The following is a 16,499-nucleotide window of genomic DNA, read 5'->3' as shown; positions in this document are numbered from 1 at the left end:
AACTGTGGGGACATACCCATGCCCAAGACCCTTGAACCACACCTTTTCTTGTTGTTCTGCTAGCCAGGCCATTTGAGGACCTCTTCTAATCTCACTAACAATGGGTGCTCTAGAGGTCAGGCCTTCATTAGTCCCCACTGCTATCTAGAGCAGTTCTCCAGTGTGGGCCTCATCACAGCAGCACAGGGATCACTGGACAACCTGCTTGAAATTCTGACCTACTAACCCTCAAGAGTGGGACTTCAGCACCTTGTCATTGTTCAGAGAACCTCAGATTAGTGGCTCTCAATCCAAAGTAATCAGTGCCTGCTGAGAGGGGCTTGTGGGTGTTCACAATGGAGGGTGGAGGGAGGAGAGTGGCCCAGGTTCTCTATGTAGGTAACAGGTTGAAGCCAGGGATGCTAAACAACTCTGCACCTACACATCAGTAGTAGTCTTTTTTTGGGAAATCATTCAGTAGCTCACGCCTTACCCACCGAGGGCGGTCAGATGATTAAAGGATTATCAGGAGGACAGAAGTAGTCCAAATCTCACAAAAGCGCTATTTTATATACTTTTCCACAGCTTCTCCTCTCACCCACCACCCAACGTCTTATCATATGAATGTTCTTCAGCAGTCTAATAATACATGCTACAAGCAGACAGTGATTTTTTTTTTTTTTTTTTTTTGGTATTTTTAATGACTGAAACAAAACAAACTTAAAACCGCAGCTTCTGGAAGAACCATTTGTTCTTGCCGGTCTTGTACCTAGACAGAAAGAAAAGGACACCAATGAGAACAGTGAAACTAAATTCCCTTCATGGAGGATATGGATACCATATTCCCAACATCCACTACCAAAGCTATTTACCTCTCCTCGAACTTGACCTTGGCCTCTCGTCGGGCCTTGCGTTTAAGAGCAGGGTCTCTGAAGACATCCTTGTTGACAACAGTTTTGTCCAAGGGGATATCCACAGAGTACCTGGGGACAACAGTGGGGAGGGAAGATCAGCCCACATGCGGCCAGGGCCGTCGCACAGCCTGGGACGTTGGGATGGCAGCGTCTGTCTCCACAGGAGCAATCCGCAAAAGCTGTGCCAAAGTCCTGATGATATTTTTTGGAAATTGTCAATTTAAAAAGACTCAAGCCATGAAAATACTTCACGTTTCATTCTCAACTTTCCAGTGACTATTTTTCTGGCTAAGGATTGTCACTTTAATCATGGTGGTTGGCCAGCTTCCTATTTGGAGCCATTTTATTTAGTGGTGTTCAAGTTGTGCCTGGGGAAGGGTTAGCCTCATTATGAGAATGCAAAAGCTAGGGGACTAGTTACCGAGGTCTGTTTCCCAGCACCTGAGAAACAGCAATGTCCTTTTAAGACAGCCCATTAAGAGTAAACATGCAGCCGCCGGTAGCAAACTGTAAGGCACACACTGCTGGGTTTTGGCAATTATCGTTCAGGACTCTCTCAAATATTTTTATTTCCTTATAACCTATACACCAAGATAGCATGAATGGCACACAATACTGTGAACGGCCAGGAACTCAGGGGCTTGAGAGCCAAGTGGAATCAGCTGGGGGGAGGTTTGCTTTCCTTTATTTATCAACAATTTTTGAAAGCCTGTAAAAACTATCCTTGAAAGTGGAATAGTGGAAGACAGCAGGCCAGATCCCGTGCCTGTATTTATCGTGATTGCAAACAAATGCAGCAATCTTTACCTAACACTTCTAGGATTTTCAGGTGAGGAGACAGATCAGGAGCAAGCTTGGAAAAAGAATTTTCTTTTTTTTTTTTTTGGAAAAAGATTTTTCAATCCTGCTTGGCCCAGTCAGGGAAGTCACCACAGAAAATGACAGAACACAGCTCCACATTCAATTAAAGAGGCAACACTGGGGGGGGCGCTTGGGTGGCTCAGTCGGCCGAGTGTCTGACATCCGCTCAGGTCAGGATCTCACAGTTTGTGGGTTCGAGCCCCACGTCAGGCTCTGTGCTGACAGCTCAGAGCCTGGAGCCTGCTTCAGATTCTGTCTCTCTCTGCCTCTCTCCCACTTGTGCTCTCTCAAAAATAACATTAAAAAAAAAAAAAAAAAAAGAGGCAGCACTTGAAACCATGACCACTTTGTAAGTCACACATGAAAATGTCTCTTCCCCACACTGGAATGGCTGCAAAGTTGAAAGCTGTCTCCTTATTCAGCAGGCCAGAGGGGAGAAAAGAAAGTCACTTTCATAACCATTCTTGATATGCTCACCTTGTGGGCATGAGGTGATTGTAGTTATAAACTTTCACAAAAGACTTGATCTTTGACCTCTTGGCGATTTTCTTCTTGCCCATGGCAGCTGTCACTTTGCGGGGATAGCGATCAATTCCAGCCACCAGAGCGTGGCTGTAGGGACGGTCTGAGGTGCCATCATCGATGTTCTGAACAAGCAAGAATCACGTTAGTAATCGAGGGCCTACTGAGGCACTGTGCTAAATCCAGGCCATGTATAAAAAGAATACCCCCACTCCCAATCTGAGACCCGCTACTGGAAAAACATTCTGAGCGCTAGGCTAGATGCCCAAACAGTATTGGGTCGTATTCATTCCCACCAAGAATCTAGAAAGGCTTGTGGGAGCTAAGTGATTTAAAACTAACAATAATTAGCATTTATGGAGTGTTTGCTTTCTATCAAGCACTGGTTCTTAGGACTTAACATCTCTTAACTTCTACAATTACATGGCTAGTTGGTGGTCTAACTCCAGAAACCAGTCTCAGACAGATGAGGGAAGGGAAACAAAGGGTGTCCCAGTGGTCCCACAACAACCAAAAGCAAGTGCTTGGCCAGAGCTTAGCAAAATCTCACAAGAGGCCACAAAATGTAGGCAGAAGGCAAAGAACGGAGGGCTAGAATATGCTAAGTGATTGTTTTGCCTAGAAACCATTTCTCCTCTTTTTACAGAATCCCACCTGCAGCACTTAATGTTTTACTTCAGTTAGTTACTTAACGTCTCCAGACACCAGCAGTAGAAAAGAATCCCCTACGGTTACAAGCACTGGGCATGACACCACCTGGAAAGCAGTGCCAGATACCAAGCAAGCGCTCGATAAACGCCGGGCATTATTATATTTTAAAGCCTCTTTAATAGAGAACCCATTATATGTTAGGCGCCCAATTCAACTCACATCTGTTTGCATTTTGCATTTTTCTCTTTCAAGAGCCCCGATGCATTCACTCCCACCCGCAATGCTCAGTGACCAATGCCCCCAAGCTAGCTCTTGACTTCCACGCTTGCAGGCTTTCCGAAACCAGCCCCGTTCCTGGGATGTAGGCGCGCAGAGGCTCGCGAGGAGGGTACCTTCACGATGACCGCCTTGCGTCCGGAGTAGCGTCCGGCCAGGACCAGCACCACCTTCCCGGGTTTCATGAATTTGCCCATCTCTGCAGGGGAAGGAGAAGGGGCCGTTCAGAAACCTGCCAAGCCGAGGATGTGGGCCCAGAAGCCAAGGCTGCGCTCACTGCCGTCTCGGCCCAGGCCGCCCGCAAGCCCCTGATCGCAGGATAGGACCGCTACGAAGCCTCCGGAGACCGGGCAAAGGAAAGCGCCCGGCGCCACCCCGGATCTCGACCCCCAGGCCGCGGATGGCAGCGGATGGCAGCGGATTGGAACATCCCGCCCAAGGTTCTACTCACCGACACCAGCTACTCGAGCCTACGGCAGAAAGGAAGAAAGCCCACTTCCGCTAACCTTTCACCTCGGAGAGAGTGACCTCACATCCGGTCCCGCCCCGCAAGTTTCGCCCCACCTCTAGAAATCCTTTACGGGCGGAAGAAGCTCGGGCGGGGAGAGCAGTACTTGGATATTCATTTATTCAAATCAAACTTTATCAGTACTTCCACTAGAAGCAAAGAAGTCCTTCCTCCCGCGTAGGTGGGAAGAGCAAGGAAGGCTTTAAGGCGCGCAGACCTTTGGCTCCACTGCTCTGCCGCACCCCTTGGTTGCAGTTCCTTTTTCTGGCGCTAGAAGGGGACACAGTTTGAAATAGATTTTTATGACTTGAAAGAGAGAGCAAAAACAGGACTTGTATTAGTGTGCATTTTTGGCGTAAGGGGGGAGAGACGAAGATCAGTTAGGCAAAGGTGCTTACCCCCAATATTTAGAATCTAGTGATGTCACAGACATTACCGACTAGAATAAGCAGTGAGGAAGGTGAAGGATGATGGTGATAATCCCTGAGCACCTACTCTGTGCTAGGCTTTTTAGGTAGCCTAGCTTCACCAAATGATACAGGAGGTGACCCTGGAAGACTGTTTTTAGATGGTTCTTTACTTGTCTTCGGAGTTCAAGAGAAAGGGAAACCATCTTCCAGTTTTTCCTTTTCTGAACATGGAAGAATCTATAGAATTGGTCTTGGGCAAGATACGAGAAAAATCAGGGTTTCATCAATTCTCTTCTTAGCCTCTCCAGGGACCAGTTTTCCCTGCAGCCAACACCCCATGCCAGTGGTTTATCACAATAATTATGTATTTACATATCTATATTCAATTACAGTATTTTGTTTCGGAGCACCTGGGTGGCTCAGTCGGTTGAGCATCCGATTTCCTCTCAGGTCATGATCTCGAGGTTGGTGGGTTCAGCTCCCCATCGGGCTCTGCTCAGACAGCTCAGAGCCTGGACCCTACATTGGATTCTGTATCTCTCTCTCCGCGCTCCCCCCGCCCCCCACTTGTTCTCTCTGTCTCTCTCTCAAAAATAAACGTAAGCAGGGGCGCCTGGGTGGCTCAGTCGGTTAAGCGTCCGACTTCAGCTCAGGTCAGATCTCACGGTCCGTGAGTTTGAGCCCCGCGTCGGGCTCTGGGCTGATGGCTCAGAGCCTGGAGCCTGCTTCCGATTCTGTGTTCCCTCTCTCTCTGCTCCTCCCCCGTTCATGCTCTGTCTCTCTCTGTCTCAAAAATAAATAAAAAACCGTTAAAAAAATAAATAAACGTAAACAATTTTTTTTAAATAAAAAAAAAGATCTTTTGTTTCAAATCGGAAGATGACATTTTAGAATTGGAAGGGACCTCCAGAGATCATCTACTCTGGCCTCTAAGAGGACAGCTCTAGAGCAGCAAAGTCACAGAGATGGTGGTGCAAGAGCAAGTTCTCATTCCTGACCTGGTGCTCTTATTACACTACACCACCTTGTCCATTTCCACCTTCATGGTCTGCTCCCAGCCTGCTGCTGCCTCTTCTGCTGTATATCTTTTGGAAAATAGAAACCACAGCCGGAAATCTCATAATTGCCTTGGACTCTTCTCACAAACACTCTCCCAAATTAGTACTAAATCTTCTGAATTTTTCCTTGTCTTTTAAATCTTTTCTGTCCTTTTCCAGAAAAGGAAAATGTCCCTAAATGATCCAGCCTCAGATCTTTATCTTCTCCTCCTCAAACTTTTTTTTTTTTTTTTTTAATGTTTATTTTTGAGACAGAGAAACAGAGCACGAGCAGGGGAGGGGCAGAGAGAAAGGGAGACACAGAACCCGAAGCAGGCTCTGGGCTGTCAGCACAGGCCAGACGCGGGGCTCAAACTCACAAACCGCCAGATCATGACCTGAGCTGAAGTCAGATGCTTTAACTGACTGAGCCACCCAAGCGTCCCTCTTCCTCAAACTTTTATGTGGATCTGAATTGCTTGCTATGCTTATGAAAGATGGATTTCTAACCTAGGAGATAACAATTTCAGTCTGGAGTGGAGCCATATATGATCTATAGAGCTTATTTTGGGGAGCTTCCCTCAACATACCTCTTAAATTCCCCATTTTTGTGCTTGAAATCCTTCACTGGCTCTGTGTACCGAAGTTTAAACTCACCTTTCTTTTCTTGCAGCCTAAATTCCTTATTTTTCCACATCTTCACATAACCACTCCCTCCCCACCCCCCACCCCCAACTACTGAAATATCCAACCTTTTTAATTCCTGGGGTCTTTACTCAGGTGGGTCCATGTGTCTTTATTCTCCTCCACTGTAGCTAGGCAAAACCCTGTCCAAATCCATCCTTCAAGGCCACTCCAGAGTTCTCCCAGGCAGAATCAATCTCTTCCTTCTGTGCTCCCTCAGCAATCCAATCCATACTCATCTTTATTAGAGAACATCTTATTTGGTTTGGATCAATGGTTCTCAAAGTGTTGTCCCTAAAGCGGCTGCATCAGTCTGGGATGCTTAGAACCTTAGAACTGTGAATTTTCAGGACACACCCCAGAACTACGGAATAAAAATCTGTAGGATGGGACCCAGCAATTTTTAACAAGCCACCCAAATCCCCAATTTCCTTAGATTGTGTCTTTGTTGAGGGCAGGGAGTATGTTTTATTTCTCTCTTTCCTCAGTATCTACCCTGGCCCAGGCAGTTGGCAGGCATTCAAGGATGAATGAATGCAGAACGCCTTAGAAATCTTTTTTTCTAAGATTTTAAGTACCTCTACAGCCCACATGGGGCTTGAACCTATTACCCTGAGATAAAGAATTGCATGCTCTAGCAACTGAGCCAGGCAGTTGTCTCTACCTTTAAGAATGCTTTGCAAGGGTGCCTGGGTAGCTTGGTCAGTTAAGCATCCAACTCTTGGTTTCGGCTCAGGTCGAGATCTCATGGTTCAGGAGTTCAAGCCCTGCGTCAGGCTCTGTGCTGACAGCGCAGGGCCTGCTTGGAATTGTGTTTCTCCGCTCGCTTTGTCTCTCAAAATAAATAAACTTAAGAAATTAAAAAAAAAATGCTTTGCAGATCATACTTTTATAACAGTGCAGCCTGCACTTTCACGGATACATATCCATGATTCTTTTTCATCCTGTTCTTGCATAGGCTTAGACCTAGGCTGACTGTTCCCTTCTCTCCTCCCTTGTCCTGTGTGCCTCACCCCAAGCCAAGGACAGAGTTCTGTCCTAAGTAATAATGCAGATGATCAGTGACTAGCAGATATCTGACTGCTGGGATGCTGGCAGCATTGTCTCCATCTCTACATATTGTCTTTTTGTTTCATGAAGAACTCGACAGAACGGTGGCTGTCTGTCCATCTCCTGTGGCCTAGTCCCTTGGCAGCTGAAATTTCTGGTAGGTATGTGGGAAATACCTTCTCTTCCCCAAAGTGACGGTGGAGCGAGGGGGTGGATAAAGGAGAGAGAGGAAGAAAAGATCTAGAAGCAGCATGATACAATGAGGTAACATGATAGAATATAAAGACCATAGGATTTGGATTCGGGAAACTTGAGTACAAATCCCAGCTCTTCCATCACATACACCTGGACAAAATGTTTAACCTCAGTGTACTCGGCTATAAAATGGAGATAATATGGTCTTGTCTTAGAAGTAGTGAGGATTCAGTTAGGATGGCCTAAAACAGCTTCCCATGATGCTTGATACAAATTAGAATCAAAACCTTGATACAAATTAGTCTTTGTGAGGATTAGAAAAATACTGGGGTGGTTCAGGGCTGTGCCACATAGTCACGGCACTTATCATCCACCCTGGATGATATCTAGATAAATGGACTTAAAAGTGCCAGCTCCAAAAGTGGCAGGCAAGGTGAGATTTGCCGTGGGAACAGACTGCACGCCTGGGCGAGATGGGATGATAACATTTGGGAGAAAGAAACCACCACCAAAGTTGACCTGGTCCAGGATAGAGGGCCAAGAAGAGGCAGAAAGGCCAAGAGCCAGACGTTGCTCAAGAAAATACTGATCTGGATCGGATGGGCTAATAACGCACAGACTTATAAACCAAAGCCAAGAGTCTCCACGGTCTTTCAGAGAAGCTACATAAAATACTATGATTTTATTAGCAACCACAGATCTATCATTTTCCACATTTTACAATTATCCTGCTTCACACAGGATGACTAATTCTAATGAACTACCAATAATACATCTTAAATAACATGTTGTTGAAAAAAATTAAGTTAAAATGCACTATGTAATAGTGCAGACACAAAGTGCAGCTGGCAATTTAATACACGAAACAATGCTGAATCCGTAGGGTTGAGATCCCATTTGGTTTTCCAGAAAGGAATATACCTTGCCCATCTTTGGTCAGTCCTGAAGCAGTATGCAAGCTGAATGATAAATACGAACTAAAAAGGCTAAAATACTGAAGACCAAATAGGATCACTCTAGAGTCCATTTTACAAGGAAATGCTCAGTCCCTTGTCTGTCAACGGGGATCTGTAGTCCCTACCTCCGCTGCAGTACCTACATATGGCCAGACTGCCTCCATCATCCAGCCTCCGGGACAAGTGGACTCACAATCCTGGGGGGAGCTGCTGCTGGTCACTGAAGTGTGTTCCCATTCACACTTGACTCAGGGGCAAGGATTCTCTTGAGGAGGACAGCTCTAACATATTTACTTCTAAAAAGATTGTGTCTGCATCTTGTTGGGAGTTGTGTACGGGAAAGGTTATTTGCCAGAGGACATGGTACCAGCCAATGGTGGTCATTCCTCATAAATAACCAGCTCCAGAATCAAAAGAGCATCAATTGTGCCGCCACCTTGTCGGGAACAGATTTCAGTTCTTACCCCCCAAAAAGGGGCTCACACTGAGCCTAACAGTGGTTAACGAACTCCCTTAGAAATGCTGTTATCAGATATCCCCATTCCCAGTTTTAGAGGCAACTAAGGAATCTACAAGGCCTTCCCTGACCTTGGGGTCAGGAAGAAAACGGGTGTCTGTATTCATAAAGGGAATTTAAATTCCGGCCTTAGGACTCTCTTGAACCTGCTCCAAGTGAAGGAATACGGCTCCCAGCTTGGATGGCAAGAGCCTCAAGTGGAATGTCTTCCAGGACCGACAATTCACTCATGTTGTCACTCACCACCATAAAGAGAATGGTTAGAGTGACCTGGGTTTTGTAAAACTCAGACGTGGCACGATGCGGTGGTACATTCACTGTGTGCCACAGCTGATTTCTTTTACATAGGCTCTAACATATGTGCCCAGACGTTACATGCCGGGGCAGAACCTTTTAGCGGGAGGGTTTCCGGCATTTCTTTCTGATATGCTAAGTTGGAAAACAGACTTTGCAGTCATTTGGCAAGGGAAACTGTCTTTAAACCCCCCCTCTTGCTCTTTGTTTCTATCCTAGAAGACTAACCATCTGTTCCTACCCTACTGAGGAAGGTACTGGTGTGGGGCCAGGGCACTCTCCTCAAAAGGCATCTTTGATGTTCTTGAGCTGGCGCACGGCCAGGTCTACAGGGAGGCTGAACTTGAGGCTGCTGAGGCGACTGAGCAGGTTGAGGGCGCTCTCAAAGCCTGTGTGCGCCATGTAGCTCCAGGGCTGGTAGTGGGGCTCGATGAGTGACCCCGACTTGCAGATCAGGTTCACCCAGGACACGAGCCGCTGCTCATTGAGTGCCATGCACACCAAGGCCTTGAGCTCTGAGTCTGCGCTGCGCTTAAAAGGGTCGTGCTCCGTCAACACCATGTGGATGGCGGTCAGTAAGCTCTGCTTGGGGGTCACCACAGTGCCTCCCATAACCGGCAGGGCAAAGGACTGGGAGAGCTTCCGTGCGGGGGATTCCACATAAGCACGGCCGTTCTTAGCATGGTAGTACTTTACAAAGAGCTCCCACGGGTGCATGGCCTCGGGAGCTGAGGAGAAGGCTGGCAGCAAACAAGCAATGGGGGCCATGACAAGGCTCATCCCCGGTGAGGAGGCGTAGAGTCCATGGGCCAGCAGGTCCCTTACAGCCACTGTCAGCTCCTTCCGCACAGCAGTGGTCAGCTCGTCCTTGCCTCCCAGAGAGAGGTCCTGGAGGTTGGCGGAGGTGATGACGTGGTCGTGCGGCTGGTGCCTCAGGGCGAGTTGCTTCACTCTGTCTACTGATACCTCCAGCCTCTTCAGTAAGGGGGAGTAGTCCCTGTCAGCCTGGCTTCTCTGCCACAGGGTTTGTGGGATCTGGCCCGTGGCGCAACCAAACTGGCTAACGGCAAAGATCTGGAGCACTGCGAGTGCACGCCGCATGAGGTGCAGCCCCGTCTCCTGAACCTTCTTCACGTCTTCTGCCTTTGCTGTTCAGAAAATGCAACGACTCATCAGTTAGGGCCATGCTGGCACAGAGGTACATTCAACAAGTCACGGGCTGGGATCCGGTCCTGCTTCTGAGCTACAGTACACGTCCCACAGGAAGCCAAGAGCCACCTAGGATGTTGCTGGACCTAACTGTTTTGGGTTAATGATAGCTGTTACTGTGATTCCCACACCAAATAATCCGCCCACTTAAAGTGTATAATTCAGTGATTTTTAGTATATTTACAGAGCTATGCACCCATCATCCCCAAAAGGATCCCTGTACCGTTAGCATTTCCCATTCCCACTTCTCCCCAGCCCCTTAAGCCCTAGGTAACTGCTAATCTACTTCCTACCTTTCTGGATTCGCCTACTCTGGAAGCTGTACTTACTTTTGCTGTTTCCTGGAGGCAGTCTGCCGCTGTCAGTCCTGGTGGAGCCACTTCCTGTCTTCCCACTGGCCTTGCACTCACAGTGTGCACTGTCTGCCTGCAGTGGGCTTCCCACTTCATCTGTAAGCAGGAGTTACAAAGAGGAGGAAAATGAATATTTACTAGTGCCTACCAAATGTAAGACTTTTACAAACAACGTCTGATTTGTGTGGCACAGTGACTGGCTCAATAAATATTTGCTGAATGAAGGAAGCGTGAATCATCATTTCAGGGGTGAGGAGAGTGGGACTAAACAGGTTAGGAACCTCCCCAAGGACCCAAGGCTAGGAAGTGGCAGAACTGGGATCTGAACTATCTGGTTCTAAAATCCATCTTCTTGGGGCATCTGGCTGGCTCAGTTGGAGGAGCGTGTGACTCTTGATCTTAGGGGTGTGAGTTTGAGCCCTACACTGGGTGTAGAGATTACTTAAAGATAAAATCTTAAAAAAAAAATAAATCCACGTTCTTTCTATTCTACCGTGCTGGCTCCCTCACTACACAGTGATCAAAACCTCCTACACAGTAAATGAAGAACGGGCACCTTTAGGAACCAGTACTTGGATTACATATAATTATTATGACATCTGTCCACCCTGCTCTTCCCATCCCTTCCTCTGACCTTGGATGAAGCTGATGAACATCTCGAGGTCTCGGATCTGAGTCTTCAGCTGCTCAACCAACTGTTCTTTCACTCGGGCTGGGTTGACAATCTGAGCCACAGCTGCATCCACACGCTGCCGCAGCTCCTCAGTGGACAGTGAACTGATGTCCTCATTTAGATTCATGTCCAGTTTCTTTATTAGTTCATCTATGATCACCTATCAAGACCACAAACAATGGGCACACCCTTTAGAATTTTCAAGGAGAGGGCTTGAAAAGGGAGTTATTTGCTGGAGTGCTTCCTACCTTTAAATGGAAATCAACGACAGACAGAACTCCCAAACCTGGGAGAGGACACGATGCGACTGCTGATCAAGGTGAGAGCATAGAGCTCCTTCTCCTACAGTAACAAGGACCCTTGGTTCCTCTCAGACAGAAATGGCTCCTCTCACTGCACATTCTCTACCAGGCCAGGCAACTTTCAGGAGAATAACAGTGTGAATAATCCAAAGTGGTTGATAGTCCAAAAAGCCTCATAGTTAGCTTTCCCCAAAGCCTCCAAGAGAATACATATGGATTTCCTTTAGTTTCTAGTTCTCCTCATCCCTTCTTGCCCTACTCAAGGCAACTAAAAGAAAAAAAAAATCTCTACTAAACATCAAAGTGCATTAGAGCCAAAATGCCCTAGTGACAATATTTGGAACAGTTTGAAATCCAGTTAATGTAACTCCAGCCAAGCCAGAGAAACAGCCACATCACGGTGAGAGACAAACATGTTTGTAGGGGAGGCTGTAGCTGTATTTCTGCCAGAGATTTACCTGCCTACCCAGGTGTTGCTTAAATAAATATGGCGTTAAAACCAGTCTGGATTCCTGGAATACTTATCAACTGGTAGTGGGGAAAAGCTAATTTACACTGGAGGAGGTGCCCAAGTAGAACTGTTTTAATGATCAAATGAAAAACTATTTAAAAAAAAATTGTTTTTTTAACGTTTATTCATTTTTGAGAGACAGAGAGAGACAGAGCACAAGCAGGGAAGGGGCAGAGAGAGGGAGACACAGAATCTGAAACAGGGTCCAGGCTCTGAGCTGTGAGCACAGAGCCCGAGGCGGGGCTCGAACTCACAAACTGCGAGATCCTGACCTGAGCCGAAGTCGGACACTCAACCGACTGAGCCACACGGGCGCCCCAAAACGATTATTATTATATATCACTACTATTAGTATAACCACCAAAAAGAGCTCAGTTAACATATTATAAAGCTTTGGAATTTGTGTTTCCATGTGTGAATGAAGACTTGTCCCATTTCCCTTTGATTTGGGCCAGCAAAGAGATTCTCAGTAAGACCAAGGGTGAACGAGCTAGGAAAGAATGTCCTGTGAACACAGGAAGGGACAAGGTAGCCTTAGGTAGTGGTGGGCGCCTCTCTGGTGTCTGCTCACCCGCTGTCTTTCCAAGACCACGGACTGTGGCAGGGAGTCGTAACTGCCCTCTTGATAGGCAAATGTTTCCAGGTCATCCAGCTGGGTTTTGAGCTGCAGTATAAGTTCTTTCTGCTTCTCCCTTTGGGTTTCCAGACGTTCCCGTTTCTCCTGCTCACTCTAAGACAAGAAAATACTTAGGTCTATTTCATAGGAAAAGGAAAAATCAGGGCACAAGGGCACATTAAGAATCCTCACAAGCTAACCATGACTACTGAAACAAAGTGTTTCCAAATAATCCCAAGGAAATACAGAATTCATACATAGGTTCAAAAATGAGAATAACGATTTCATCCAGGGTAATTTATTAAATGTGTTTTCTTTAAAAAGGTATTTGTCCCTCATTGGAAACAGAATATGAATACAATGAGGCCTTTTGTTAAGACAGCCTTCCCACCTCCTGCACAAAGGCCTAGTTAGGATAGAGACAATTTATCTTAGACAAGACAGCCCCCCAGGAATTAAACATGCCATCCTCCACAGCCAATTACCACAGATCAACTCCTGAATACTTTCTGCGGCCAAATTTTGCAAGAGAATCTAGAGATAAGGGTGTAGAGGAAAGATTTATAATTCATAATCAGTTTTCTTTATTCTTATTTTTTAAAGATTTTAGTTTTCAATAATCTCTACATCCAAAGGGGCTCAAACTCACAACCCTGAGATCAAGAGTTGCATACTCTATCGACTGAACCAGCCAAGCACCCCTCATAACCAGTTTTCTTAAGATTCAAAGCCCCTCCAACGTATTACAGATGTTCGCACAATCAAAAGAATTAAAGCAGGTGCCTGGGGCAGTGAAAAATAAAATCCAAAAGCCAAGCAACAGGGGTGGGAAGGTAACCATGTTAAAAAAGAAAGAAAGAAAAAAAAAAAAAAAGTCTGGTAAGTTTCCCTGACCAGTGACTCCTTTCTCCATTGTTGGCCACCAGGCAGATTCTGCATTTAAATGATGAAAAATCCTTCAGGGTGGTGAAGTCTTGCCAATGTATTCTCAAATACTAGTTCTTCCTTAACTTTCTTGATTATCAAAAACAAAACAAACCAAAACTAGCAAGTCAGGTGCAGGTATAAGGCTGCATTTTCAACCAGCAGTCTATAGGACATTAAATTTAACCTTCAAATGGAACTTACCAAGCCCTCCAAAAGATCTGAGACAGGACAAATGAAAAACAATGAATTAACTTTTTGTTCAAGCTCTTTAAAAAGCAATCCTTTTGCTTTACTCAACATGACAGCAAGCCTTTTCTCAGGACACTTCCTCTCCAAACCTTTCTGAGTATTGGCATTTCTTAGAACCTTGTTCCCATCCCCTGCTGAGTGAGGGCCTAGCTATCCTTCTGGTTTCCTGGATCTCCCGGGGCAGAGCTGATCATTTCTCACTCTATGCTGTGTACACACTTCTCTAGCTCATGTCACATTATAATCTTTGTTGAGGATTCTGTCTCCCCCAGTCTATGAACTCCTTAAGGGCAAAGGCCTTGACTTTGTACCCCTGTTGCCTAGCATGGTGTTTGGCACAGGATAAACTCTCAATACACATTTGCTGTATGTTACTGAACTAAAACAGGTACAGAATGACACATTCCAAACAATGAGCTCTGACTGGAGGAAGCTGTCTAGCCAGCCCAAGGAGAAAGTACAGGGAAGCTCTGTTTTTGTTTTCACTGTATCCTAACTTCATTAAGCCAAGGAAGAAGAAGAAAAAAAAAACCAGCCATGAATCCTGATTCTGTTTTCACGAGTATGTCTGCCGAACTCTGTTTCCTGCCATGGCACCATGGCAGTTACAGCATGTTATTTGTTGGAATGTGGGCAAACAAGTGTAATAGAGAAAAACGAGCTCTGGTTCAAGGCAGAAAATAATGGAAATGATTTCCAGTAGGAAGTGAGAGGAAATACTGGTTTAAAAAAATCTGGAACAAGAAGTAAATCATCTGGTTCAAACATGTCCCCCCACTTAGATATTTTATGTAATCTTCTGTGCATTCATTAACGCATAAACAGGTGGTACCAAAGTGGTATTTTCAGCACCGCTTTTTTTCCTAATTTTTACTTATTTATTTTGAGAGAGAGCATGTGCAGGGGAGGGGCAGAGAGAGAGAGAGAGAGAGAGAGAGAGAGAATCCCAAGCATGCTCTGTGCTGTCAGTGCAGAGCCTGACGTGGGACTTGATCTCACCAACCATGGCATCATGACCTGAGCAGAAATCAAGAGTCAGACACTTAACCGACTGAGCCACCCAGGCGCCCGGTGAGCACCACTTTTTTTTTTTTTTTTTTAAAGTTGTACTCTGCTTCTGAAAGAGAAAATGAACAACCAAAAGAGCACCACATCCACACAGAAACTCTGATGCTTCTTGCTCCTGAACAAGGGCCTGGTTACAGTAATCCTTTCTACTCCTTAAAAGTCTGGCAATTTGAGGTGGCTGCTCCTTGTGCCAGGAGCTGCGGGTATATGGAGAGGAGGGTGGAACAGCAAACACAGGATTGCACTGGAAACATTTCAGGTTAAAATAAGCAAGTCAGTATCTGCTACTGATAAGCCTTGGTTAAACCCAATTTAAGTGGGAAGAAAGCCACGTATAGGTAGTAACTTGAAGAATGAAAATGTGGAGAAGACGGCCAAGTCTCTTCAACACCTCCAATAAGCTATCTGCAACTGTGCACTTTCAGAGATTCAAAGACTGTTAAGGAAATGGCATTGGCATACAGACTCCCATTACTCAGTGGAGGCTAACTGAACAGATCCTGTCACAGCTACCAAAGGGGCTTCTTATATAATACCTAGTTATTAGGCAGGATGGGCAAGGAGGTTTAAAATTCCAGCTGTAGGAAAGGCTATCATCAGGAGTTGTGTTTTTTTTCATTTTCTAAGTGATCCTGCTGTTCAACAAAGCTTCTGCCCCCACAAAAGCCTAAAGATTAAAGACGTTTTCTAGATTCCAGGAAAGTGGGAACGGGCAGGAGGTCTAAATTTCCATGGATTCCAATTCACTTACCCTTCATTAGCCAATGTTCTCAGCCCCAGGTCGGGGTACTCTATCAACAAATGTGCTCGGGCGTTGGGTACTTTATGAGGCCACGGCAAGGTGAGGGGGAGCGGCACTGCTTTGGTTGGTTGCCCTGTTGCCCTTTGAATACTCTTTGCTCACCACTCTTCTGTCCCGCACGTCACCACACCGGCATCTCTTTCCACACCCTAGGTGGACACCCCTCACAATGAGGTTCCCAGGCCTCGGGGTCCTCCTGCCCTTCAGCAAACCTCGCACACCTGTCTTATCTCCTCGTCTCCAACGCGCGAAGTACTCACCGAGACCAGCCGGCTTCTCACCGCTGCTATCTTGGTCCGCGTCAGCATCGCCACCCACCCAACCCCCTATGCCCCTGTCCCTCGGGGTCTGGCCCAGATGCTCACCTGGTTCTCGCCCCGCAATCGTGGCCGGTCCCCTGGCAACCCATCGCCATCGTCGCTGGCGGGGTCCTCGGACCCCCCATAACCCAGGACGTGCGGGCAACCGCGGAAAGCGAAGTCCTCGAGCTCGCGCAGGAGGCGCTGCTGCTCCGCGGGCGCACCGCGCACCACCTGGCGCAGGCGGAACTGCACTTGCGCGAAGTGCGAGGACAGCGCAAGCAGCGCCGAGTCCAGCCGCCGCCGCTCAGCCCGCAGCCGCCGCAGCGTCCGGCCGGGCGAGTCGGGAGGGGAGCCCGGGGCCGCGCCTGGCTCCTCGGCTGCCGCCTCTTCCGAGAACGCAGCTGTCCCAGGCCCGGCCTCCGCCACTGCCCCCACCGGGGCCCAGCGCACCGCCTCGCAAGGTGGCGGCGACTCCTCTTCCTCTTCCTCTTCGTCCTTCGCCTTTGGACCAACGGCAGCTACCACCGTTACCGGCTCCGCGGACGCTTCGACAGCCGCCATCTTCCCGGAAACGCCGCCGCACGTCAGCCGCGCCCCCTCACTGCCATGGCAACGGCGCGCTGTCTGGGAAAC

At 47.1% G+C, this 16,499-nt stretch overlaps 2 protein-coding genes across 2 annotated transcripts; both read right to left on the bottom strand.

The window, feature by feature from the left end:
• Positions 1-648: 648 nt before the first annotated feature.
• RPL27 (ribosomal protein L27) lies at positions 649-3,775 on the bottom strand. The gene is made up of 5 exons (XM_040497673.1): positions 3,655-3,775; positions 3,320-3,402; positions 2,232-2,401; positions 852-962; positions 649-748 (listed from the first exon to the last, which is right to left on the bottom strand). Exons 2-5 carry the CDS (start codon positions 3,398-3,400, stop codon positions 700-702), a joined length of 411 nt encoding a protein of 136 aa, XP_040353607.1. The 5' UTR covers positions 3,401-3,402; positions 3,655-3,775; the 3' UTR covers positions 649-699.
• Positions 3,776-7,735: 3,960 nt separating this feature from the next.
• RUNDC1 (RUN domain containing 1) lies at positions 7,736-16,483 on the bottom strand. The gene is made up of 5 exons (XM_040497664.1): positions 15,930-16,483; positions 12,474-12,632; positions 11,051-11,249; positions 10,393-10,512; positions 7,736-10,002 (listed from the first exon to the last, which is right to left on the bottom strand). Exons 1-5 carry the CDS (start codon positions 16,425-16,427, stop codon positions 9,137-9,139), a joined length of 1,842 nt encoding a protein of 613 aa, XP_040353598.1. The 5' UTR covers positions 16,428-16,483; the 3' UTR covers positions 7,736-9,136.
• Between the last annotated feature and the right edge of the window lie 16 nt (positions 16,484-16,499).

This window comes from Herpailurus yagouaroundi, unplaced genomic scaffold, assembly GCF_014898765.1.
Source record: "Herpailurus yagouaroundi ecotype Mexico unplaced genomic scaffold, PumYag 189, whole genome shotgun sequence".
In the NCBI taxonomy this organism is placed as follows: domain Eukaryota; kingdom Metazoa; phylum Chordata; class Mammalia; order Carnivora; family Felidae; genus Herpailurus; species Herpailurus yagouaroundi.
This window is presented reverse-complemented; position numbering and strand designations above follow the sequence as displayed.

Bases quoted from the DNA above. Each gene is read 5' to 3' on its own strand.
- RUNDC1 (XM_040497664.1), bottom strand. From the start codon at position 16,427: ATGGCGGCTGTCGAAGCGTCCGCGGAGCCGGTAACGGTGGTAGCTGCC. The intron at 11,250-12,473 runs GTGAGCAGACAC...TGGTCTTGATAG, and splicing joins TGGTCTTGGAAAGACAGCGG to GTGATCATAGATGAACTAAT. The intron at 10,003-10,392 runs GTAAGTACAGCT...TTTTCTGAACAG, and splicing joins GCCTCCAGGAAACAGCAAAA to CAAAGGCAGAAGACGTGAAG.
- RPL27 (XM_040497673.1), bottom strand. From the start codon at position 3,400: ATGGGCAAATTCATGAAACCCGGGAAGGTGGTGCTGGTCCTGGCCGGA. The intron at 963-2,231 runs GTGAGCATATCA...TGTTGTCCCCAG, and splicing joins AATCACCTCATGCCCACAAG to GTACTCTGTGGATATCCCCT. The intron at 749-851 runs GTAAATAGCTTT...CTTTCTGTCTAG, and splicing joins AAGGTCAAGTTCGAGGAGAG to GTACAAGACCGGCAAGAACA.